Below are 27,245 nucleotides of genomic sequence, written 5' to 3' on the forward strand. Positions count from 1 at the left end.
GAGACATCAGTATTTGGGAAGCTTTGAATCAATGTTTCCTGCTACTAGCCAAGCCACTCCAAGCTAAAGGGACCATCTTGCAAAGAAAAGTCACTGTTAAGAGAAAAATGTCACACCACACAGACTACTTGAGAATTTGCGCCAGTCATTCTAATATTTTTAATTGTGCTAAAACACACACTTAACTTAGAGAAGTTCTTTTTGTTAATCATGAAATACAAAGACCATATTTAGAATCAATTCTTGAGTGGAAATTTTGTTTGCCAACTTTTTATCCCAAGATAAACTTAGCCATTTAAAATTGTAGAAAGTAGAGGCTTAAGTGATAAATATGTATGAGATAGTCCATTTGTTAAGTTTACTTACTTAATTTTTCCTATACCATTAGTTTAAATGGGTCGTTTTATCAAATGCTTGGCCTGTTAAAATGATTTAGAATTTAAATATAAGACAGAAGAATGCTAATCCTTAATGCAGAAATAACAAATTATCCAACATTGAGGTTAGATAACTGACATTACACTTATGTATATTTTCTTTCATCTTCTAAAATGGCAAGTCCAGTGGTAGTTGTCCATTTTACTAGTCATTCCAGTTACAATTTCCATATCAGAAGCTGTAAATAGAACTTATGAAAATACTTTTTCTTTTCTTCATTTTTCTGATCTCCCATGCAACATTCCTTATCATAAGAATATATTTACATTTTACAATAGTGGATGTTGTATCTGAAATAATTAATTATCCAAAACAAAATTAAATGCAAATTCCAACCAAAAATGTCCTTATATTTGTTGCATTGCACTTGCAAAAGAGTTAGGAAAGAGCCCTGGTTGACAGAGTTAAGTTCCTTGCCCAAAAAAGGTGCTTTTTTTCAATTTTTTTTAGTTAATTAAGTAACCAATATTAACTGCAAATTAGCTTTAATTTTTTAATATGAAAAATTGGAGATCTCATACAAACCAAATTCATGGAGTGTTTTCTTTAGTGTTTAATGTTTTCTAAGTAGTCATAGCATTTTTATACAGAAAGTGAGACCAGGTCTTTTGAAGAAAACTGGGATTTTAAAAAAATGCAAATGGGGAAAAGCATGAGGGGAGGAAAAATTAGAATCTGGTATGCTATGTACTACTTACCTTCAAAAGTCAAATAAAACTTTCCTCTGTCAAACCAAACGAGGGAAGGCTGTTCATTCTCTGTATGGCCAGGAGTTGAAGCGGGATGGGAAAGGTTAAGGAGAGGGAGAGAGAAGGACACAGTATGAGTTACGGAGCAGGTCATTAATCTCACTAAGGGGAGGGCGGAGGCACTGCATGCCATTAACGTGCAGGGAGAAGGGAAGGCTGGCAATCTTTTTTTTTTTTTTTTTAGTTTGGGAAATAGAAAGCAAAAGCAAAGCTATGTAGGCCTAAAGGGATGGGCACGTGTTGCTGGCAGCTTGGTACTTGGTGCTGGTGGGCATGGAGCAGAAGTCTTCCTGGCCATGCAGGGGCGTCAGCATATTTTAACTGCACTAGTTTGGGCAAACTGTCACTCAGCAATTGCTGTGTTTATTTCGTCTTCAATGTCATCCCCTTCTATATTTTAAAAAAGAAGCTTGGAGTTATGGGTTACATAAAACTTAACTGAGGTTTTCAATGACAATAGCATTGCATATCAGTTTAAAGTTCATGGAAGATGCCATATATCTTCCATTCCCTTCTCTGGAATCACCTTAGGCAACCAGACACACCTTTTACCTATACACCATAGGAAAAACAAGATTACTAATGGTGTTCTACTATGTTTTAAATAAAAAAGCCATCACTGGATATGTAATTCTGAGCAGTTAAATTATCCCTCCCTTTGTTAGTTCACAAAGCAATAGCATTTCCCCTTTTTTGAATCTTTTCACTGAGAAACTGTCATGCAACCTACTGCTTTATAATATGTTCACTTGAAAAAAAACATTTCAGTGGCATGAGTTCCACGATGAACAGTAAGTAGACGGTGCATCTGAGAGGCACTGGACACTCATGAGGTGAGTAGCATGTCCATGAAGTTTAGCATTCAGATGGCATAATGGCTTGGATTTTTAAAGTCTAGATATCTAAAGATCACTCAGCTAGCACCATACCTGCAGGCGTTTCACAGCGCCTTTCAAACGAGGGCAGTTTGTCATAAAAAACATCATCTTCTGACACTTTGAACCAAAGAAATATAAAGGAATGAAAATAAAAACACAAATACAAATCTCAAATGAAATCAAGCAATGCACTGTACTGATCAAAACACAGGAATGATTTTAATGAAAAAAGGAAACAAAACCTAAGACATTGGGATTATGGACAGAGTATAAAAAAGTGATGTGCTTATTTCATGATGAGTCTAAGAGCAGAAATGGAAATTTTTAAGATGCCAGATTTTAGCATCTGTGAATTTGCTGAAGTCAACTCCATGGAAGAAATCACACCTCCATCTTTTCAGGGAGTTGTTAAAGGCACTGTCATTAATAATTGACTTGTGCAAGTGTATTTCACTCAGACGCAATTCTCAAGTGACTGGATGTATATCCATCAACAGAACCTCCTGACAGAGTGCTGACAGCTCAATGGGATCACCCAGCATGCACCTGCCTCCCCCTGGGGAAAGAGGAAGGTTTTAATGAGATCATAAAAAAAGCAACAGTATGAATCTGAGGTCCCTGAATGAAGTCTCTCATTTCAACTTCATCAATATCCAACTTCAATTCACCTTTGCACCTGTCCTTGGTACTTATGGATTGTTAGTTTTGAACAACATTATTGTAATTCCATCTTTGGCTATGGTATTGATCATGGCCAAATGTCTTTGTATTAAATTGGTTACAATAGTTGCTATGAACTCCAAGCATTCTGGATGTATATACATGGTCTCCCTCCTCACCAACAAACACATGCAGATAACTGAAGTTTTACTCTATGTGATTTAGATCAATCAGTGCCACAGATCTGAAGGATATTATTATAATTTTAATAGAAAATTGAATAAATTCTGTACCAAGACAAGTAAGGGAGAATCTTTCCTACAATGTAGAGAAGTATAAGATGAGGCAATGGATGAGGGTAGTAAAATTACTCCATAAACTACACTTCTTAGAAAATATTCTACTAGCTTGGCTCTTAGACTTAGTGAATAAGGCAGGAAAACTACTTCTCTGTCAATTCTTAAGGCTCTAAAATAGCACCTGTCAATCAGTTTTTTAAAAATACTAAGATGATGCTATCTCTCCATTTTATTTATTTCTTTATTTTTGACCACGCCGAATGGCATGCAATGCCTTAGTTCCCCGACCAGAGATCGAACCTGTGCCCCCTGCAGGGTAAACACAGATTCTTAACCACCAGACTGCCAGGGAAGTCCCTGTCAATCAATTTTTAGTATACACATGACTTCCTTTCTGGCTAGAATAAGTGAATGCACTTCTATAATATCTACAGAAGAGGAACAGGAACTGGCACTAAGAAGGACAGCCCATAATACTCCCAGAAAATAGGATTCAAAACGATTACACTGGCAGTAACTGACTGTAACAGTGCCTTTCCTACCTACTAGTGAGGAATGGTGGAGAATATTCCTTTCTTTTGAAAAACTGATGTTTTATTTACAATCTCCTTAAAATGTGGAGACTCCAAGACTGCCATCTTTTTCTTTGAGCTGAAGTTACAAAAGAATAGTTTATAAAGGTTGAACAGCATGTTTATCATTTTTTTATTATGGTTATGGACATTGAGGACTTAGGAAAAAAAAAATCCAAATCAGATAATTTAAAAAATGGGTTGGATAGCTCTGTGCTTGATTTAAGTAAGAGCAACAATCAGATTAAGTAAAGAAGAAAAATTTTGTTACGAGCTAACCAGGGGAACTGTCTCCAATTGATCTGAGATGGGGAAGCCAGTATTGGGGACAGGCTTTTCCAAAAAAAAGGGGGAAAAATACTAAAAGTAAATGTGGCAATTTAAAATTGGGATCAGGAATACCTGTCTCCAAGGGTCTTTCCTTTTGTGCAGAATAACTGATGTTAACACAGATATATTTTTTAAAAAGCTTATTTAAGTCAGAATTTCCACCCAGCCTGGAGAGACAAAAGCTTAGAGGAAATATTTTAAGTTTTAGATTCTATGGTTAATATTTCTGTATTGAATACAAATCACTTTTGCTCCAAGTTCTATACCAAAGGAAGCATCAAAGTCCATCTGATGCCCATAAAAGATTACTTTTCATTCATTACTGATTCCTGGGATGTTAAAGATGCAATTAAAAATGCATAATGAACAGTGAAGAAACATAATAATGAATTTCACAGTGAAGACAAATTGTCTTTATCATTGTATTTTGCATTGGGGTAGGTTGCAAAGGAAGATTTTGCAAGCATCTAAAAAATGACTATCACACATAGAAATAAGAAGCAAATAATATATTGGATATTTACAATTAGAGATAATTCCTTATTTATCCCTATCTCTAAATGTCTGAGTCTGGTTCTTATAATAGAATAACTTTAAATATTTTCTTTATTCACATAATTTTAACCAGACTTTTCCTCCCTACCGTGTCAAATAGTGAAGATCCTGTGAGCTTTCTTTCAGTACAAAAGGGGTTTATTGTATTTCATTCATGCTAATATGTGCACTTTTAACTTCTCTGAAATTAGGATGGATCTTAAAATCAGTATGATAACAAAGTATTGCACCTTAATTCATTTGGCAGCTTCCCCTTCTTGTCTCAGTCATATATAAAATAACAGCGCAGCTTCTAACTGAAGGTATCCTAAATTCAGTGAAGCAGAATTACAAAGGAACACTTCATTATTTGAATGTGACTTATTCACATTCAAAATAGAAAGTGAATAGAAAATAGAAAGTCCTATTTTCAGGTGCGGCATCAGTTATACTAGTTTATAATCATAGGTCTCATGAAAAAGATTTTATGTCCAATGTCTTACTAGGGGTGTATTCTTAGATGAATTGTAGGAAGATCAGACTTGCCTTTAAAAATTTAGTCCTCGAATTATATTAAACTTTGTACGAAGCAAGTACAAATAAACAAGTATAAATAGACTTGTGCCACTTTTGGCACAAGTGTCATAGAAATGTCAAAAAAGTATCATGGTGGAGCGAGGGAAATGTTGAGCCACTGAAGTCAAGAACTTGCGGCTGAAATTTCCATCTCCCCCAAGCCATCTGACTTCCTTAAGTTGACGTACCAGGTCAAGTCATGAACAGTCAGCCCCTTGGTGCTGAGCAGCCAAAGTACAACCTCTTCAAAGAGAGAGAAACAACATTATACAAGGTGCTGCTGGGTGGTCACCGACAACACATTTACTTCAGAGAGAAGTGTCTATCAGGTGACCCACAGCCACAGGAAATAAAAAACAAGAGAACGAGGAAGATGAAAACCAAATATAAATAACAGAGCTGAAGAGATTAAATCAGAATGCTTCTCAGCAATGAAGCAATGTGATTAGCCTCTTAGGTGGTCTTTTTTTCTTTCTTTCTTTCTGTTTTTAGCCCCTGTATGGTTCATCTTGAAAGAATGTATACTAGTTGTGTTGAGGATCACAGTCACTGGCCAGGTTTTAAGGTTTCTGCAGCAGAGAGCATAAAAACACATGGTACAAAACATGGCCACAGGTCAAATGCTCTGTCTGTGCCATTTTCTCTCAGAGAGTTGAAGGAATAGGTTAGACAGTCAACTGAGGTCACTTAAGGTCTACTTTCTGAATGACAGTTTATTATCATTACTTTTCTCTCTGAACAACCATGACCTTGAGGAACAATGACATTGAGGCAAAAACAACAGAAAAACAACGGAGCAGGAGTGAGGGAAATGGCTGTAGTGATCAAGAGCATTAAAGAGAGCTCAAAAGTCACGTTGGAAGTTACAGAAAAAACAAAATAGCAACAACAACAAAACGCAGAAAGAAACTAGCTAATAGGCATCTAAAAACAGGAAGCCCCGAATTACCCCCAACTGATGATGCAAATAAAGAATAGACCTGGCTATATAAACCATGTTAAATATCTGTCTGTTAATGAATCATACAAAATTGGATAGCGGGCTGTATTTTCGCCAAATTTGAAGAATTCTTTGGGGATGGTCTGATTAAAAATATGAAGCAGGTGATAAGGTTGAAATTCTCTTTGGGGGCCTAAGAGGCACATCTTAACTTATTTCCCTGGGAAAAGAGGGATTTCTTCTCCAGAAGAGCTTCAGGCTTTGATCAAAGTACTTCTCACATGGACAACTCTGTAGCATGCTCTTCTTTGGCAAGTAGCAGCAGGAATTTATTCAGCGTCGGTTAATGATTCTCCCAAGCAATGTAGCATGGGCCAGCTGGTTTATAATATGGGATACTTAATATGGGAGACTTGGAGGGCATTCAGACAATAAAGGAAGACAAGGGGCAAAAATGGGATGGAAAAGTCCAGGTCAGAGACACCATGCACATATGAGAGAGGCAGCAGGAGCTGAGGAAGGTGGGTGAAAAGTGGGTAGAGAGAGACCAGCCTTGGGAAGAGGGCAGATGCTCCAGGCAAAATGAGGCATTTAAACCTGGGAAAACCATCCAGCTGAGCAGTCATTCTCAACTCTTCACTTTCATCACACCATAAGGAAAGAGGCACAAAGGCATTTACTGAAAATGCCAGCAATGACTTATTTCTTGTGGAAAATTGACCACACATCACTGAAAAGCACTAGAAAAAATGTCAAAACATTTTCTCAAGTCCCACAATGCCCATGTTTATACCATCTGTCAACATAAGGAGAACCAAGGTGATGAAGAAATGAAAGCTTCAAGAAAAGAAAAGTTCTAAATTTTGTTATTTCTGATAGGTTAGGTGGTTGGAATTTAAATAGACATTCCCCTCTCAAAGATATCTAAATAATATCTAAATTACAAGATCTTATTTGATGATTTCTTCTTTACTTTTATGAATACATCTGTATGGAGACAGAATAAGAGAACTCCACATTCTTTTACTTGCTTCTTTGCTTAGTTAAAGCATTTGCCTTCTTTGCTGAGAAGGTGCTTTTAAAAGAAGAGTCAGATGATAGTAGCAAAACACACAGCAAAACAATTTTGACCAGAAACATAGGCTGTTAGGGTTTTCAGGTCATAAAAAAATAGCCAGTCAAAACCACAAATGGATTAAAAGAGAGGAGATAATTTTTACCAACTGTGGGAGTGGTGGCCGCACTCAAGGAATTGGTAGATGATATTGAAGAAGTGCTTTCAGCCCGGGCTAGGGGTGCTATCGGAGGAGGGCTGGAAGAATGGATGGGAGGGCTGAAAGGTCGGGGCTGCAGGGAGAAGAAAAGAAATGGAAAGTTAGATTCACAGGTTTTCCTTTCGTATTTTTAACATCTCCCAGCTCCAGATATGACAACTCAGGTTCTTAAAAGAGGCCAGGTGGCACCATTTTTTCATTGAAATTGACTATATCTACACAAGAGCTTGTGGATGGAGCCAGAGGAAACAAACTGTAATGGGCTACACTCAACAGATATATCACATTAAGAGAAGCCGAGATCTGGGATGGGGTCGGTGATGTTTCAGGATGGTGGACTCACATGTCCTTAGGGACTAAGAAAGTAACGGAAAGTGAGAGCTTATACCTACTGAAATATATCCGAATACAAAATACTGTAGTATTCTGGCTAAACCAGATGTCAGAGACATCTTTATTACCCTGTGACTCCTGTGTGTGAATCCCAAAGAAATTTACCTCTGCCAGAGTCTCTTAATTGTTCACACAGAATGTTTGCCACCCCTCACCTTAAAACATGATGCAAAATTTTCAAAAAACTTCCAAAAAAAAATTCATTGAGCCACCACTCTCCTTTATATTCACCCAGTGTGTACACCACCAATAACTTCTCTGTGGTCTGGGGTCAGAAACCAGGATTTATCCTCTCTAGGAGTCTTCCAAAATCAGAAAAATATGGTGAAAGGAAACACCTCCCATTCTAAAGGATTTAGGACAATTGAGTATTATTATCTTAGTTTTCATCAAACCCACTGGGGAAGAACTGAAGACCCCATGATCCTGTTCCTACTATTTTAGGTCGTGGCTTGAATGATGGTGGAGATTTGAGGGCAATTGAAATATACACTCTGATTGCAGTGACTTTCAGATTTCATCCATCAAGGCCACTGGTGCAGGTGCTGTAAGGCTTAGATCTGGAGTTGAGATGACCCATGTTCAGGCATTTGGACTCCATTTGTCATTCCCACTGTATGCTTCTGAGAGGGACAGGGCAGAAGGGTACATACCACATCTCCGACTCCAGGCTTCCCTGGAGGTAGCTTTGGCCGAGACGGAGGCCGGGGAGGAGGTGGAGGTGGGGTCGTGCTGCTGCAAGGAACCAAGGGGGTGGCTGGCCGAGCAGGGGATGATGCACCTGAAAAACAAGCTGGTATTAAAAAAGGCTAGAGACACAGGTGGCCAAAGTGCTGTTATCATTTGATCCCACCTTAACAGTACAGTGTTAATCACCAACACTTTCTTTACCTCAGCAGTTAATACAGTCAACACTGTAGCACATGGGGTTTGCGTTTCTTTTTTTTCAATAAAGAAAAAAAATCACTCAGTTGAACTATGGTTGATGGCTGAAGCTGAAGCTCATTGCCTTTTGTTGTCATGTGACACCCAGTGAAAGGTAAATCCTTTTATAACTCCCTGTGACAGAAAATATATACTTAATACTCTTTTGGCTGGGTGAGTGGGTAGCTTTCATTCTGATCATGATACACATGAAACTTATGATAAATTTTCTTGATCTCTGCATATTCAGAAATTATGTCCAAGATGAAAATGGAGGTTAGAACTTGAAGAAAAAAGATTTTTCACATTATATGTATATGTGTGTGCATGTGTGCTGAATCGCTTCAGTTGTGTTCGAATTTTTGTGACCCCATGGACTGTAGCCCACCAGGCTCCTCTGTCCATGGGATTCTCCGGGCAAGAATACTTGAGTGGGTTGCCATGCCCTCCTCCAGGGGATCTTTCTGACCCAGGGATTGAACCCACGTCTCTTTTGTCTCCTGCACTGGCAGGCGGGTTCTTTACCACTAAGTGCCACCTGGAAAGTCCATAGGTGTGTGTGTGTATATATGTGTGTGTTATGTATAGAAATACTTTTATATCTCTATAAAACATGTAGAAGAGAATTATCCTTCTTACTGTGCTTTAAGTTACTACTATGAGTAGTAACTTCATAAATGTAAGCAAACCCTTGATGGTAAGCAAAGAACAAAATATAAGAAAGTACATTAGCTATTGTGAGCATACTTTGTGTGTGGAATCTTAACAGAAACACATTGGATTTAGAGGATTTTAGTTTTTAGAGGGGGCTGCCTGAGAACCTCTGTGTAGAGGTTGCCTGCGATGATTTTTGTGATGATTTTTAAAAGAGTCTCTGGGATTTACTTTTCTGGCTGTCAGTGACAAACATGTGAAACACAGAGGACACACAGGGGTCGCATGCATGCTAATGAGCACAGCAGAGGGGTCTCTAGACTCAGGGGTTTGCCAATCTTCAGGCGTGTATCCGGGATATACGGGTAAACTACTTGGCTAACGATCTTAAGGAAGTCAAATCAATATTCCACATGGTTCTTGTCAGTTAACACTTCTCAATCAGAGAAGTTCCAACTACTCTTGAGGCTTTTTCACTTTGGTTAGAAGCACAGGTATCAAATTACTCCAAGAAAATTCCAAGAAATTCTGCCCAAAGAAAATGTCTCCCCCTCCACTCTCCCCACCCCCCCCCACCTCCCCTCCAACACACCCAAACTCTGCTCTATGGAGAATCCTAGACCAGCACCTCCATCTCCAGATTTTCAGATTTTCAAAGAACTTTGAAATTTGCATCTTTGAATTTTCAGGTTTTCAAGAAACTTTAACCATCAAAACTCATCATCTCAGGATCTGCTTCCAACTTAGGAGAGTCCTTGGGGGTGAAAGCCTTGTTCCTCTGTTTAAAGCAGTTTGAAGCAGTTTGAAATCTTGAGTTTGTTGTGTTTATCTGTGTGGTTTATTGTAAGTGTAATTACATTAGCGTGAAATTACTAATTACCATCCACCCCTACCAATATTTCCTATTCACTACTACCAACTTTTAACTGTATTTTCACTTTATATTTTGTTGGACCAGTATCTATGCTACACATTTTACATGCATTGTCTTATTTTATCCCCACAATAAGCTTTGGAGGAAAGTACTTCTACTATCTCAGTGGAAAGTAGGGCTCAGAGATATTCAATAACTTGATCAATGTCATACAGTTCAAATGGCCTATTTAACTACAAAGTCTGAGTTTTTAAATGCAGTATCTTGCAGCTATAGGTAGACCTTAGCCCCACATTTTGCACAAAGCCTGTTCTTCCTTTTGCATGGGCTGACTGCACTTTTCTCTCAATATAAATATCCTTAGTCTTTTGCTGATCTCTTGAATAATAGAATAGGGGATATTTCAACAGGTGCCACTACAAAGTTTTCTTTACACTCATGATGTTTTCAGAAGTGACAGCAAAGAGATGGGAAATAAATGTTTACACAACAAAGTTTTTGTCTGGAAGTTTTATGGAACTGTTATGGGGGTTCTATTTTGCTGGAAAACCATGTCATGGGGGTTGGGGTCAAAACATCTATCCAGGGTTCTATTACCAAGAAATGGTCTTCTGAGTCAATCCTAGGGAAAGGTCAGCTGCTTATCCTTTTCCTACAAGTTCCAGAAGGCAAATTTTAAAATCCAGTTTCAGTAATTCTTGGAAAAGTGGTAACGAGTTATCATGGAGGCAATATGAAATACTGAAGAAATTGAAGAAAAGTCAGATGACCTGAGCTCTGGTTCGACCCACCTCCTATTAACTATATGATCTTGACTTCTCTAAACCTCAGCTTCATGTTTTAAAATATGGGACATGTTTCTACCTTACAAGGCAGTTGCAACAATCGAAATGGAAAATATCTATTTAAGTATTACCAAACCATAAAATACTACACAAATGGAAAGCAGTTGTTGATGATGGTAAAATGTGTGCTTTTGATATAGATACAATTAAAACCGAAGAAAAAAGTGGCTAGTTAACTGGCTGTGTTTTCCTTTTGGAGTACCCTGTTTAACTTACTTTTTCTTTACTGAATTGATCTCATTGATTTGTTATGCAGTTAGACAACACCAAGGAAGTTTTAAAAAGCAAAACCCTGCTTGACAGCAGAGGGTAGTTTGGACCTAAGGAGTATTTCACAATTGAACTAAGGCCTCACATGATGTTGTGAGATTATACAATTATTTTGTATTGAAAGAGTAAAGAGGGTTATTTGCACATCTCTACCTGTATTCTTCGATCTTCAATTCTACTTTCATTTCTCCTTCAAGCAGTGTTTATTCCCAAGACAAAGTTAGAAATTAATTGGACAACATTGTTTAACTAAAAATCACATGTACATTATTTGAATTTGTGAATTCAAAAAGTTGGCAACCACTGACATGGTCTCAATCCATCTGCTGCTCTCAACCTGAAATCCCACCATAGTTTCTTTGGTAACTCTTGAGGACTGTAAAACAATGACTCCAACTTTCATTTCTTTTTGTTTGTGTGGGGGTGTGGGGGTGTGTGTGTGTTGTGAGGTGGGGGGTGCAGCTGAGGAGAAGTGATCACTGGAATCCAACAAATCTGAGGTCAGACAGATCTTGACTTTGTTATTTATTGCTTTGTAGCTGTGGCCAAGTCCTGTCTTTGAGCTTCCATTTCCTTATCTGTAAAATGAGGCTACTATATCACAATGTTATGGGGGAGAATCAAATGAATGAAAATATATGTACTTTGAAATATATAAAGAAATATTCTTTCCCAACTTGTGTTTCTTAGAACACAATTATATCATTTCTTTGAAGAAAGTATTAAACATATGTGGGAAAGTTTTCATACTGTTTCTTTTAAGGTAACTGGCACATTAAAAGTCCTGAAACAGTATGGTTCAATGGAGTTTTCTGCAATGATGAAAATGTTCTGAAATAAGTACTGTCCAATAAGATAGTCATTAGTCACATGTGCCCACTGAGTACTGAATTGTGGCTCCTGCATCTGAATAACTAGTTTTTAATTTTAATTAATTGCCATTAAGATTAAAATAGCCACATATGCCTAAAGGCTTCCATATTGGACATTGCTGCTCTAAGAAAACTTATAGTTAGGAAATGTATTTGTTTGATTCAACCCCAGGTAGCTCAGACTCATTTGTTTATGGATGTGTCGGGTTTGTCTGTTTGTGTTTAGCATCTTTTAATATTGGTTTAGTTTCCCCAGTTGGGAAATGTTGAACATTCTATCTTTACTAACACTTCTCTTTCCCTGGTCTCCAAAATTGCTACAGGCCAAGGAAACACTTTCTCCATCCCATCCCCTCGGCACACAGCCCATACAGGAGAAGAGATAGTCTTTGCCAAGAATCAGTGTCTGCATTCCAGTAAAGCAATGTTCTGGCCAAACTATGTATTTTAAATCTTTGCCATAAGGAAATTAAAGTTCCTGAAGCAAATTCTTAACTTGCAACTTTTTCAACAGCAGGTAACTATTCTGATCCACAAGTACTGTCTAAACTTTGTCAGTGATGGTCATCTTGCTGTGAATGAAATTTTTAATGTAGATACACAGTTTGAGATATACAGGGAAAGTTATTCCCATCAAGCTGTTATAAAAAGCAGGTAATGAAAAGCATTACTAATCTTTAAAACATGAGACCATATCCTATTGTTTCAATCCTAAGTTTATATTTCTGCCAATCTGTGTACATTTCATCAATAAAAGATTAACGAGCAAATAAACTGGGACTTAATTAAGGAGATAACGGTGCACAGTTTTATTTATTCATGAGTTTCACTGGCCCAGTTTGGTCCTCCACTTAGAAATTCAATTCTTTAATATTAGCAAAGTATAGTGTTTTCCAGCTCAATTGTTAAGAACCAATAGTCTTTACTGGTAACACTTTCAAGTAATTTTAAGTAAGAATATGGAAGTTAAACATTAAAATGACGACAAAACTGCCAAGGATTCCAGAAAGAAGGCTAGAGCTTCTCTCTTTGTTCATCAGATCAATGATCAATTCAATTAATCAAGTGTATCCCAGAACTTTGTAGAAGGTGCTTGAGGAGCCTGGTGAGTAGCAAAGTTGTCCTGTCCTCCTCTCCCCCAACTAAGGGTGTTAACTTGGGGTAGCGAACAGGCCACTGGAGAGAAGTACTTGAAAAGCACTTTCAGAAGACTCAGAGCCTGGCCCATGAGAGTCCCATTCAAGACAGTGGAAACATGTCTCTCTTTGACAGAGGACAACCAGCTTCTCTTGGGCTGAGGTCTGAACTGGAGGCTTTACTTAGAGGCCCTTTATTATCTTTACAGTTAGGTAAGGACCCTTACATCACCCCAAAAGGTCTAAAAAAGAAATAGAGGATAAGGGTGGGGCTCCAACCCCCCGAGAAATACAGAAAGGAGCACAGAGCAGTAGGTTTGGAGAAAAGACTTTTGGTGATCTTGATGACACTGTGTAATATAGGTGCATGTCAGGGTCAGATAAGTTTGTGATATTTTGTCATTAAACCTTGCAAGGGCTCCTGGAGGGCACAGTGGTTAAGAACACAGGCCTGGGATCAGATAGACCTGAGAATGAATACCAAGTCTATCACCTCTAGCAGTGTAAATTCAGGCAAATTACTAAACATCCATGAGCCTCAGTTTTCATATCTGTAAAATGGGGGAAATAAGAGTATTTACCTCATGAGGTTGTTCTAAAAGTGAAATGATGTGCATAAAGTTCTTAGCATGAAGCCAGGAAAAGAAACTATAGCTGTTGCTCTTATTGGCAAAATAAAGGCTCTCTAGGACCATATGGTAAACAAATCTGCAGATTTTGTTTTAGCACAGTTTTTCAAACTTAAATTTTAGTATTGAACTGTTTTCCCTTTCTGGTGAAGGAGGGGAACACCTCTGATACAAAACACTGATTTTGTGTACAGTACAGAAGATTCTCCAGTCCTCTCCTTGATCAGCTTGGGTGTTCTCACTTTAAAGCTCAGAGCAATTTGCAAATACAGAGCAAACACTGAAAGATGTGCCCTTGAAAGCAGAAGCCAATGATGACTATTAGAACAGAGACAAACATATTTCCTTGCTGTCTCTTAATAGATTTGAATTAAACTTGGTCATCTCTTTAAAAGCAAATAAAAAACAAATAGCCCTTGACACCCCTGAGAAGGGACCTAACAAAAAGGACAGGAATAAGAGAGAAGGTATCAGAGGATCTTGGTAGACAAACATGAGCACAAATGGAATGAGTGATACAGAAGAAGAATGCATTAGGAATATCTTGATCTTTCCTGGGTATGCATGGCAGTTCCCATCCTTTCATCATTAGAGAATACAAAATGAAGCTTGAAGCAGGAAATAAGAGAAACCAAAAAAAAAAAAAAAAAAAACCAAACAGGAAAACCAAAAATATCAGATTCCATGTCAATATTTGCATGTAGAGTCCCAAAAGGTACATTTGTGACAAACTGCTCCATCACCTGTCACCACACTTAGAACCAACCTTATAGGCTGACTAGCCTGTCAAATGATGACATCAGAGAGCAGTTTGTTTCAGTGGCAGCCTGATTAGGCTGGAGATGCAATAAGGCAGCCTCTTTTTTGCTGTCCTCTAAAATCTCCTTTTCAAATCCTACTTCTTTTTCTCTGAAATAGAGAAGTGAACATAGTTTTCCCCAATTTAAAAAAAAGGAAATAGAAAATACATAGACCTGCAAAAACCAGGGCTTTTGGAAAAAATGCAGCTTTATATAACACAGTGATTAGAGTTGATAACACTGTATTGTATGATTGAAATTTGCCAAGAAACTAGAGCTTAAATGTTCTCATCAAAAAAAAAAAAAAAAAAGGTAAGTATGTGAGGTGATGGATATACTAACTTGGTGGGACAAATATTTCACAATGTATGTGTGTATCAAATTATCACATTGTACACTGTAAATATTTTATAATTTTGTCAGTTATATCTCAATAAAGAGGAAGAATTAAAAAAAAAAAAAAACCCCACATAAAACAAACCAGGTCCCCTGTGGAGACATCTGATGAGGAAATCAGACATTTAACTTGAAGCACATTTTCTGTGAAACCTGTCTTTCTAGAACTTTCCTGAATTCTAAAAATGAGATCACAGCTTTCTTTAAAAAGTAGAGATCTTATCTGCAGGGTGGAAGGGCACTCCTAAGGGTCAGGAGCGCAGGGCAGGACACATCCACAGACTCGCACTATGACCGCGGGCACTGGATGGACTAGGACATATGCCACAGGGCACAAACACCCACAGCAGAGGAGGGATGGCTGAAGCTCTAAAGCCAACCGCCAGGCAGGAGGAGGGTGTGCTCACACTGCAGCAGCCACGGCCATTCCCGGCACACGACGCACACTCAAACGGAAGACGTACCACTGGCGGTCCCCGGACCACTGCCCGCGCCGGGTCCGGGGGATGAAACCACAGTCCTGTAGGTGGGTGGTGGTGGGGGAGGCGGAGTTGCTCTCTGGCCCAACCCAAAATCTTTAGGAGATGAGATTGTTTCTAAGTAATCATCTTTAATGACGTTCTGCTCAGCGACTTTCTTCTGGACCTCTTCTAAATTGAGCGGCGATGGTACATTGCGAGGAGGACCCGCAGGTCCTGAGGGGCCAGGAGGACCCGGGGCGCCCGGAGGTGGGGAGTCAGCTGGGTTGTCTGAGGCAGCTGGTGGGGACACCGCCTTTTCCCTTGGAGTCAACTCTGGAGTAACACGTTCCGGGGATGTGTCAGAAAAATGGACCCACTTGTCTTCAGCGTTAACAGCAACAGACTTGGGGGATAACACGGGGCCAAAAATGCTGTCCAAATCATTGATGGATGGTAGCTTTTCAATTTTGACCTCTGTGGCTGATTGGTCATTTCCTGTGGTTAAAGTAGTTGATTTTAAAATTTAATTGACTTTGTTAAAATTACTTGTATAGGAAGTGGGAGGGGTGAGGCAAAGCCTGATAAATAGGTTATCTTGTGAGGTGCCGATGTGGGCATATTTCATGATGGAAAAATATCTTGATTGTAGATGCAGGGGAGGAGAGAGTTTCCTGCCTCTATATTGTGAACATTACCTTTTCTGCTATTATTTACCCTTGTGTGGGGCGATCTGACTTGGCTATATCTACCATCACCAGAAGTCAGAGCATGCAACTGCCCTCCAGGGCTGCTCAGAAGAGAGCAAAGTGCGGTCATTCTGAGAAGGCATTCTCAGAAGTGTACAGGCTCTGGAACTGCAAATTTCAAAAGGGAGGTCTCTTTGGAAAATTTGGCCTACTGAAATACATAGGACAGAACAGAAAAAGAAATGATAGCTGAAAATCACCCTCATATTTGATGAAGATTGTCTACCCTAGCATATTAAATGAAACTGGTGAAACCAATGATAATATATGTTAGTTAAAAAAATTATCACATCATAAGTAGTTGTATATCTTCTACCTTGAACACACCAGAAACACAGCACAAAGATTATTTAAAGAGATATCCCCACATGAACATTTACAAATATACACATACACACCCCATACACCACACACATAGGATACTGAGAAGAATTGTTACATATAAACCCATTTAATAGGGAAGAAAATTATAAAAAATCTTTATAATTTCTTTTCTCATCAAGTCTAACCTGTTAATACCATAGGCATAACTGATATACATTTATCTGAATTCATGAAATAAAAAATCTGTTTTGCTTAAATATTAGCATTAGCTAATCTTTTTAATTCTTACCAATGATTAAAGAGAAAAATTAAAACTATCTTCTATAGCTTGGCAGGAAGTAGTTGATAACAACTGAAATGTGAGGAATTGTACCATTTTTTAAACCAGGATTATTCAAATTAGAAATTGTTACCTAAATAATTGCAAGGCATGAGCCATTTTACCTTTAAATAACCTTTTAGCTGTAAGAGCAGGCTTAGTATTCTTATATTTTCACATTTGAAAAAAGTTACCCTTCAAGATTTCAAGGCTACAAATAAATGGGATAGCAGTTTGCTGGGCCACAGTGTTTATAATTTCACTGCTGTAGACTTACTTATCTCGAACATATTCATGAGACTACAAGGGGCCAGAGTGGTTTGAACTTGCAAACACCTTTACCTGTGATACACTGGATGACTTCCTGTTGGGTTTGAGTCAATGTAAATTTCATCAGTGACTATGTCCTTCATTTGCTCTTGTTGATAAATACCCCCTCTGTAGTTATCAAACTCACCAGACTGCATAAATAGCTATGGGTGAAGCTGCAACAGAATCCCAAAGGTAATGAAGAACTATATTCTAAGGACCCAGACACATAAAATAACTATTACTGCTTTTGAATTGCTAGTCCAGTAAGAAGAGGTACATTATAAATTGTAGGAATCCATAGTATTGATTTTAATAGCTGGTAAAAATATGCCTTAGAAGTCATCTGTCTAAAGGCATGCTGCAGTTCCTTGTCATATTTCATCATCCTTACACATCGCTTTGCCATGGGATAATAAATAATGACTACTGGGAAAAATCCTGTACTACCCTAGCTTACCTGTATGCTGCATATTCCAGGACCCATTTTATTATTATTGTGGATTACACAATATTAATTCTAATTAACTTATCAGCGCTTAGAAAAATACGAATTATGCCTTGAGACTTTTAATTCTTCAGTCATTTAAAATGAGGTCCAATGAAGTGAGATGTCAATTAAACAATGGCTTTTAATATTGAGTTTTTATTTCTCTTATCTCACAAGTAAACATGACCTTTGTTCAACAAAATTATACAGAGAAAAATATGAGTTGAGAAAGTGAAACTTTTTGTGAAACCTGGGAGTGATACTTAAAGAAGTGTAAATAGTAAACTGTAGTGGAAGTAAAACTAAATGCAATCATTTTCATGTTTAGTCTAGCCTATAGATTTCAACACATCAAAGGCATGTTGAGGTCCAAGGCCACTGCTGATTGCCATACCATCCTAGGACAGAAAAAATAAAGCTTACCTGGTCCAACTGTTAAGGGGGAGCCTGTTCGGGGTGGGGTGGCTGGTACATTTTTTGGAGGCAGTGGTGGAGGAGCTGCCAAGAGATGAGAAGCCATTCATTACTGATCACTTTCTCCCTAAGTTATGTAATATTTCCCAGATAACCAGGATTTGGGCTTTCATTCATATTCTGCTATTGGAAAAGGGATAACTATTAGCAGTCCATATTTTTTTTTTAAGTTCAAAGCTTAGTGATCGAAGCAGGACTCATTCAGATTCTTCCATTTTATGATAGGAATTTGTCAAAAGAAAGTCAGATAATAGCAACAATAATATCATTTCATTCATTCATCCCTTTGTCTTATAAGTCTCAAAAGCCACCAAAGTCCTGTGACCTGTACTAGGGATGAAGGACATGGGGTTGAATACAATGAGCCTCTGCCCTCTAGGAATTTACAGCTGAATGAAGGAAGACTGGTCACAGGCAACTGCAACCTAGAGTGTGGTCAAGGAAATGAGAGCAGCCTGGTGAGGGGCTTTTGATAGAGTCAGGATATTATAGCTTGGATTGAGACTGGAAAGATTTCTCAAAGTAATGTCTTGAATTTGGGTATATTTTTGAAACCTATAGCAAAATGATTCGGGTCAAGGAAGAATGAACAGATTCCTTTGGTGGAAATTAAAGCTGAAAAAAATCCCTGAGCTAGAAAAACTATTGTCTTCCAGCCCAACCCAGAGACTCATCCTTTTGAACTGGCCTGTCATTTTGTGGGCAAAGTTAAGAATTTCAACAGGTAAATCTTTTTCTCCCCCTTCATTCTTTAAATGTATGTTTTCCTCTCACTGCTATACTTGGTAAATTTGATGAGTTTCCTTTTTCTTCGGACTTCTTTCCCCAGTTACCTGGAGTAGGGGTTAGAGGCATTCTGGAACAAACAAGGCTGATGGCTCTGCTTTGAGATAAATGTGCCCTGACCTCCTGTCTCAGCTTCTTTCTACCTTACGGCATCATTCCTCTTGTTCTCCAGTTAAACTCTTTCCCCTCAATGTGTCCTCTCTATCCTTTGAAGCCTCAGTTGTTCTCTAGGACAAGCAGAGACCTTATCTGACTTGGTTAGCTCTGTGCTGTGTACTAGCCCATGCTTGGAACATAGCAGGGTCTTTAGTTCACTTGCTTGTCATGCCTACATAAGCCTATTGAATGAATGAATGAATAAGCCTGTGAGATGTCACACAGAAGCAGCTGTGGTTCAGTTACTTATTTTACTTTATTTATTGTATTATTCTTGTCTCAACCGACTGTCCTAGGCCCCTTAACTCTAATGCTTATTAGAATAACATCTCTTCTTAATATTAAACAGTCCAAATGTTGCTTACGTAGACTTCCTAAGCATTGCCTAATTTCACTATGCAGACAGACAGTAAAATGAGTCACTTATTTTTCCAGACAGAGCAGACACATTACTTACTTCCAGTGGGAAAAGGCCTTGTTAACTTTGGCGACTCCATGCTTGGATTAATAGGTTGGCCTGAACCCCATATCTCAGGCTGATCTAAAAGAACTGGAAACATAAAAAGAATATTTCCCCGGGTGAGTTGAAAAAAGAAACATCCTGATTTTAGAACTTACAATTTCAATTTAAAGGGGAGCTTCACAAAATTATTTCTGCCTTGCCTCAGTCCTAGTAAATTAATTTAGAGAAGCGTTGTTCCTGATTCTCTTTAATCAGAGAATGGAAAAAACAGCAGGGTGTACATGTTTGTGTGTGTGTGTGTGTGTGAGCTCGTGTGCAGAGGGATTATCTATGTGCGGACATATAGTTAAATAAAAACTTGCAAAACAGAGTGTCTGCATTCTTTTCCTTGTGGGTCACTTAAGGACATTCTAAATGTCAATACATTTCTGGCACCCACTTGAAAATACAGGCATTATTCCCATGGATGTTTGTTTTAAGTTGGTTTATTTAAAGTTTGCCAAGAATATGTTTCAAGAATGAAAATGTCTGAATTCTGTACAGTGCTTCTCACCTTTAAAGGATCTTAAGGGATCTTTAAACAAGCCTTTTACAACATTATAAAGAGAAATTAAATTATTTAGAAATGGTGAACATGTTAAAAGAACCAGAAAAATAAACAAGTGCTTAGCCATCTAAGGACTTCCCTGTTGGCTCAGTGGTAAAGAACCTGCCTACCAATGCAGGACATACAAGAGATGTGGGTTCGATCCCTGGCTTGGGAAGATCAGGGGAGGAGGAACTGGCAATCCACTCCAGTGTTCTTGCCTGGAGAATCCCTTGGACAGAGGAACCTTGCAGGCTACAGTCCATAGAGTCGCAAAGAGTTGGACGTGACTGAGCATGCATGCATGTAGACATCTAATGTAAATCAGGGCAATTGGTATTAGGCCTGAGGACAATGAATCTAATATTTCTTCTATTTTTTGTTTCTTTCTTCTGACTTTTTTTGTTGCTGTGGTAACAATGTGATAGACCAGTTCTCATCACCTCTCATGTGCCAGGGTCTCTGTAAGTACTGCCTGTAATTCATTATGTTGTAAAACACAGGCTGGGAATTAGTTGGATGTGGATTTGATCCAGCCTCAATGGGGTCACAAAGAGTCGGACACGACTGAGCGACTGAACTGGACTGAACTACTAGGACCTTGGGCAATTCATGTAACCTCTGAGCTTCCCTTCCTTCAGTGCAGAGATAGTAAGAACCATCTCTAAGAGTTACTAAAGAATTAAAGAAGGCAATGTATATAAATATAATGTACACAAAATACCTATCGTAAAGCCAATAGCTATTGTGATTTTTTCAGTCCTCACCATACCACCACGTGGTTGATACTGAGGAAACCAAAGATGACAGTGATTAAACAACTTGCTCAGCAACACATGTTGAAAATAGAAGAGCTAAGATCTGATCCCAGGCATGCATACCTAACTCCAAAAAAAACATACTTTCCTCTCAGGCCTTGTAACCTAGTGAAGGAAGAATCAATCAAAAATGTAAGAGTGGTAGATAAGAAAAGTAGGTGGAAGAGCTAGTATCCTTGGTGCCAAGGTTGGAACTTTACAGAACTTCAGGGGCTGAAACCACCTAGAGAATAATCAGGCCAGGATTATTGTGTGTCTCCTCTTCATCGCAAACCTCAGTGATGGCCTTAGTTTTGTTTTTTGTTTTAACATGAAAGCATACATTGTCCAATGATCTGACACAGCATTTTGTTTTTTCTATGGATTCAGTGTGGAATACCACTTTGATTTCTAAGAATGGTTTTCTATTTTGTATAGTAACTGAAGGTGGTTTGATTTGTTACGTTTGAATCTACCTATTAAAAAATTCCATCATATCAGGTTTCCATATACTATACATATTAAAAGTGAGACTGATCCCAGAGGAATTAATAAGATGACTGAGCAACCTTAACGCTGGGCCCCCTTTCCTTATGGATTCTAAGTTGCAGACATTTAAATCACTGAAGGAGTAGTTAGGGATACTCCTTATTCACTTTCCTAACTACATTAATGGAAAACACTCAGTTGTGGCTGCCTGCTAGTTGTCTCCCAGGATCCATTCTCCATTTCTGCTACAGTTAAAGCTTAGCTGGCCAGATGGCACTAAATTCTTGCTGATGGGCTCTGGCTGGAATTGGTGTGCATCTCTTCCAGGTTTTGCTCTTACAAGAATTGGTAGTGAGTTCCATGGGTCCTCCCCCACACTTCTTTCTTCTGACTGGGACATAATGAGAATTTGAGCAACCCAGAGGTAAAGGCCACATGCTGGGGATGGTAGAGTTGCCCTTCAAGTCCTACACTGTGTACTTTGAGACTGTTTGCATGAAACAGAAATAAAATCTATCTTGTTTAATTTATTATACTTTGGAGTCTCTTTGTCACTATCTGAGCCTACTCATTATGCTTTTAAGTCTTATCGTCCTCAGCACTTTAATCTCGTTCACCAACAGGTTTTAGAAAAATCACATTATACACAATCATAGTGTTCTTAAATCAAATGATTTTTTATAAAAAACATTCCATGTTATCAAACACAGCTGCTGGAGATCCATGCATTAGACTTACATACATCTTAGGAATAGGTTAGATCCCTTTCATAAGGAGTTTCTTTTATGTCAGTAAGGTATATATTATTCACAGCCATCAAAAAATGGTTAATATTTAAAAGTTAAAATATTGAATTCTAGGAATTAAATTTAGTAGGTAAATCCAACAATAACAGCCAAAATAATATTTTTCCCATAACAATTTTTTTCTAAGTGTTAAATGATTTAAGGTCATTCCTGGGTCTTGAGTTTGCAAACAGTGTCTGCTGTGTGAGCAGTCCAATTGACACCTCCACTGATGAGGTGGACAAAAGAGAAAATGTGGTCATAGAGGCTAGATCACAATGACAGGGGTTATGATGAGGAATTTGAAGGTGTGGCTCCATAGTGATGGCACTTTGGCTCATAAACTACCTACTCCCTGACTAGTGAGTTGTACAGATTTTCGGTAATTCTTATTGACCTCTTTTGAAGAGTGAACATGTTAGCTCTTAGCTACCTCTGGAGGTAAAATTTCAAATCCTGAAATACTAAGAGGTCTGCAAACTAAACTCCCACGCTGATAGCACACCTAGATCAGAACTATTCTTTCACATGAAGATCTAGTGATACATTAAAAACATGCCTCAAAACACATTTATTCTAGATAAGTTATACTTTATCGAAAAGAAAAACAAATCCATAGATACACAGAGTTTTTCCTACCTTCTGTCTTCTGTTCAACAAAAGCTGATTCTAATGGTGGACCAAAGAGGGGAGCAAGCGCTGTGGTGTCCTCTGAAGGTTTTTTGCTAAATTACACACATCACAGCAAAACATAGAGAAAGGAAATATTAATGTCAAAAGAGATATAAAGCTTTCAAATATCTTCCACAGTAAGGCTGATGTATATGTGCACTTATGTACATACATAAACATGCACTCACACTCTGGAGGGGCTAAAAAGCTATATATGAAGATGTCAAAAGTATGTGGACAAAAGAAATGGTAAGAGGTAAGATTCCTGGTTCTCAATGGGGTGCGAGGGGGTTGGTCCAACAGAAATAAGACAGAGAGAAACTCTTTGAAAGAATCAGATTCTCTAAACCTAGAAGAGATAATACTAAAGATAACTGTTTACTACAAAGCACCTTCTTCTCATAAGATCTCAAAAACCATTTATATCTGTCTTCACTGCATCTCTGTGTTGTAGTTAATGCAGAGTATGATCAGTGAATGTCAGGCACAGGGAAATCAAGGAACAAGCCACCAGGAAGTTCATCTTTGAATAAGAAACTTAGTCTACTAACTTTTAACTTCCATCCTCCCCCCTCCACCCTCCACAGTAGACTAATTATAACCTCCTAACACCTTAATATTGCATGTCTCAGAAAGAGAAGAATATTGAGAAATCAGGGAGAAAAGAAGGGTAATAAGTTCAATGCTCATCCTTTTAACTAATTATTGCTTAAATCGATTATTAACAAGACTTGCATAATCATCTCCATTTCTTCCCCAGACCTGATTTCTCTCATTGATCCTAATGAGTTTTATCTGTTTATTGGGGGATAAGAGGTGAAGAGGAGAGGAGAGGGGTTAGAGGAGGAGGGAAAGGTAAAAGGATCCAGCTTTACGATAGAAATAGGAGTCTTTGCAGGGAAACACTGCTTATGTGCACAAGACTCACTTATCCCAAGGATTGCACAGTATGAAATATAATGCTTTGCCAAAATCAGAAAACACAATAGAACATTCTTCTGGTGTGTGATGTAGAATGTATCACAAAACTGTATCCGACTAAACAGGTTGCTCTTTTTAAAAACACTTTTAATTTCAAAATAATTGGTTTACAGTGTTGCGTTGGTTTCTGCCATACAGAAGTGTAAATCAGCCATAAGTATACAAACGTCACCTCCCTCTCGAACCTCCTTCCTACCCATCCCCCCATCTCACCCCTCTGTGTTATCACGGAGCACCAGGTGGAGCTTCCTGTGTTACACGGCAATTTCCGTTACCATATTTGCATATGGTAATATACATACATCAATGCTATTCTCAATTTGTCTCACCCTCTCCTTCCCTCGCTGGGTCCACAAGTCTGTTCTCTACAGACTCTGCATCTCTATTCCTGACCTGCAAATAGGTTCATCAGTACCATTTTTCTAGATCCCATATATATCCATTAATATATGCTGCTGCTGCTGCTAAGTCGCTTCAGTCGTGTCTAACTCTTTGCGACCCCATGGACTGCAGCCCACCAGGCTCCTCCGTCCATGGGATTTTCCAGGCAAGAGTACTGGAGTGGTTGCCATTGCCTTCTCCGATTAATATATGATATTTGTTTTTTTCTCTCTGACTTACTTCACTCTGTATAACAGGCTCTAGGTTCATCCACCTCACTAGAACTGACTCAAATTCATTTCTCTTTATGGATGAGTAATATTCCATTGTATGTATGAACCACAACATTTTTTTATCCATTCACCTGTTGATGGACATCTAGGCTGTTCCCATGTCCTGGCTGATGTAAATAGTGCTACAGGGAACACTGGGGTACACGTGTCTTTTTGAATCATGGTTTTCTCAGGTTATATGCCCTGTAGTGGGATTGCTGCATCATATGGTAATTTTATTCCTAGTATTTTAAGGAATCTTCCTATTGTCTTCCATAGTGGCTGTATCAATTTACATTTCCACCAGTAGGATAAGAGGGTTCCCTTTCACCACACCCTCTCCAGGGTTTATTGCTTGTAGGCTTTTTGATGATGGAGTTCTGTCTCATGTGAGGTGATACCTCATTGTAGTTTTGATTTACATTTCTCTAATAACAACAGGCTACTCTTTGTAGGGCAATATAATCATATTTCAGATCAGCATTCCACATACCAAATGATGTCTTCCTATAGACCTTTAACTCTCTCATTAGTGAAGGGTTGCATATTCTGATAGATGTTACTTTAGATGACTACAGAGTACTTCCTTAATGGTCTCCCTCAGGCTGCACTTAGGCGAAATGATAACATATTTAAATCTGCGATGACCTACACACACAGGCAGACCCTTTGTTATTAGAGACTGAGCTTTAGCTCAAAGGGGATTTGTTCCATTGTTACCAGTGCATGATACCTTGCATAAAACACAGCTAACAGCTTTCATGCTCACCTTATGAGCTCTGGAGTTGGTGTGGAACGCCTGGGTCTCGCTACTTCTTCACCTGATGCATAGGACAAAGAAAGTTTTTAGGCATATTTTTACCATTTTTTCTTTTATGTCTTATAAGCTATGTTTGAAAACAGAGATTTAAATCCCATGAATAAGCAACTCCATGTGAAAACTTTGCAAGACAAACCCAGGAACAAACTCTCTCCCCTGGCAATGCAACAGTCATATATTAGGCATAAGTAGTAGCATTTTCTTTGGCATTTATAAAACCTTATCAAGGAATCACCATGATAAGCCATCAAATGGAAGATTTGTACACTGCAGAGCTTAGTGGAATAGCACACTGTTCTTTGAATGCCTGTTGCCTTGATCAGTTCTGCATTTCAATTACCATATGAGAATACCAAGCCAGGCCATATGTACACAGTGCATGAATCCAGCATTCTCTGCCTGTTCTTTTCTTGAAATGCCAAGAAAATGTTATACCTTTAACTAGGAACCATTCGTTTAAAATTTGCTAGAATGTGCTGTATGCAGAAGAAAATCATGCCACATGTATATAATAACCTATCTCACATCACTTTGGTGTACTAAAATTTTCATATCAAGTACACAAGAATGGGCATTGCAGCTACCTTCAGTTCCTTCTGCCCTCCTCCTCTCCCTATTCCAATTAGAAAACACACACTTGATTAAATTCATTTCTAAAGTCAAACAACACAGCATGCGTGCTCAGTCGCTTCAGTTGTGTCCAACTCTTTGTGACCCCAAGGACTGTAGCCTGCCAGGATCCTCTGTCCATGGAGACTCTCCAGGCAAGAATACTGGAGTGAATTGGCATTTCCTTCTCCAAGGAAGGAAATAGCAATGTTTATCCAAAAACATATTCACTTTCAGGATTTAAATATTAATCATTCAGAACCCACTGAGCCCTTTTATCATTACAGGATTTCTTTGCTGTAAAAGTAAAAGACATTCATCAGCCTTAAAAATCAAGCTCAAGAATGTATATGTCAAATGTATATATACTCCAAGATCCAAGGAACTGTTTTGTGTTTTAAATTGTACTCTATTTCTGGTAGCTAAGATATACTTACTGGATAAGTTCCTTTTAATTGCACCCTAGAATTAGAAATAGACACTATAAGGTTTAAGACCACATATATGTACAATATCTATATTTCTGTCATTGCAATTAAACTGAACTTAAAGAAATGCAGATGGGAAAAATGAATTTTTTTTCAGAATTGCATTCAAGTTAAAAATTTTAGACACCCACATATAAATCAATTTTTCACTTTACTCAAAGGTTACAGAGAGGAAGGGAAAGTAATAAATAATCCAAACCAGAGGGGGGAAAAAAACAACAACAACAACCCTTACCTGGGTAGTTTTAGTAAATTAAAGCAAAAAAAAAAAATTTCTTGAAATCTAGCATACAAGAAAGTAAATCCAAGTTTAATTTATGTTTAATTTTTAAAAAGTATGTGTATGAGGTGTATTCTCTGCTCTTATTGAATGGGGTCCATAAGCTGCTTGTAGAAACAGTCATTAGTTGACTAATGCAATTTTTAAAGATTCATGTGGAAAATGTTAAAAACAAGGAAAATGTGAAGGCATTACCTCTGAATGGACTGCTCTATTCAGGGAACCAAAGAATTCCATTCTTCCCCACTCATGCTCTCTACCTCGGTTTCTTTTACACACCTGCCATGGGGGCACCAATCTATCAAGTGGGAATCATTCCTTCAGCTCAAGGTATTGTGATCCTATTGGAATGCAAATTTCCCTGGCATGAATAATCTGGGAAGGTCATTTTCAGATTTTTTCAGGCCCTAGCAGAAACTTTTTTTGGTAACAAAGGATTGATTAAAGTTTTGATTCAAAACCACCATGAAAGTTTCTTACAATGTAATGCTTCCAGAAAAGTAGACCACTAGAA

At 38.2% G+C, this 27,245-nt stretch overlaps 1 protein-coding gene across 12 annotated transcripts in view; it reads right to left on the minus strand.

Annotated features, from left to right (window-relative positions):
- SGIP1 (SH3GL interacting endocytic adaptor 1) overlaps positions 1-27,245 on the minus strand; it is a 230,723-nt gene that overhangs the window by 59,366 nt on the left and 144,112 nt on the right. For 2 of the 12 annotated variants that reach the window (XM_065911411.1, XM_065911360.1), the window contains 9 exons: positions 26,401-26,425; positions 25,304-25,355; positions 22,868-22,953; positions 19,566-19,658; positions 18,116-18,190; positions 15,508-15,999; positions 8,297-8,424; positions 7,197-7,323; positions 1,137-1,196 (listed from right to left, as the gene is read on the minus strand). In XM_065911411.1, the coding sequence (XP_065767483.1) occupies positions 1,137-1,196; positions 7,197-7,323; positions 8,297-8,424; positions 15,508-15,999; positions 18,116-18,190; positions 19,566-19,658; positions 22,868-22,953; positions 25,304-25,355; positions 26,401-26,425 (1,138 nt within the window). Of the gene's footprint in view, positions 1-1,136; positions 1,197-2,116; positions 2,183-7,196; positions 7,324-8,296; positions 8,425-15,507; positions 16,000-18,115; positions 18,191-19,565; positions 19,659-22,867; positions 22,954-25,303; positions 25,356-26,400; positions 26,426-27,245 lie in introns of all 12 variants that reach the window. The other 10 variants (XM_065911402.1, XM_065911385.1, XM_065911398.1 and 7 more) reach the window with 6 other exon arrangements.

This window comes from Muntiacus reevesi, chromosome 1 (genome assembly GCF_963930625.1).
Source record: "Muntiacus reevesi chromosome 1, mMunRee1.1, whole genome shotgun sequence".
NCBI lineage: Eukaryota > Metazoa > Chordata > Mammalia > Artiodactyla > Cervidae > Muntiacus > Muntiacus reevesi.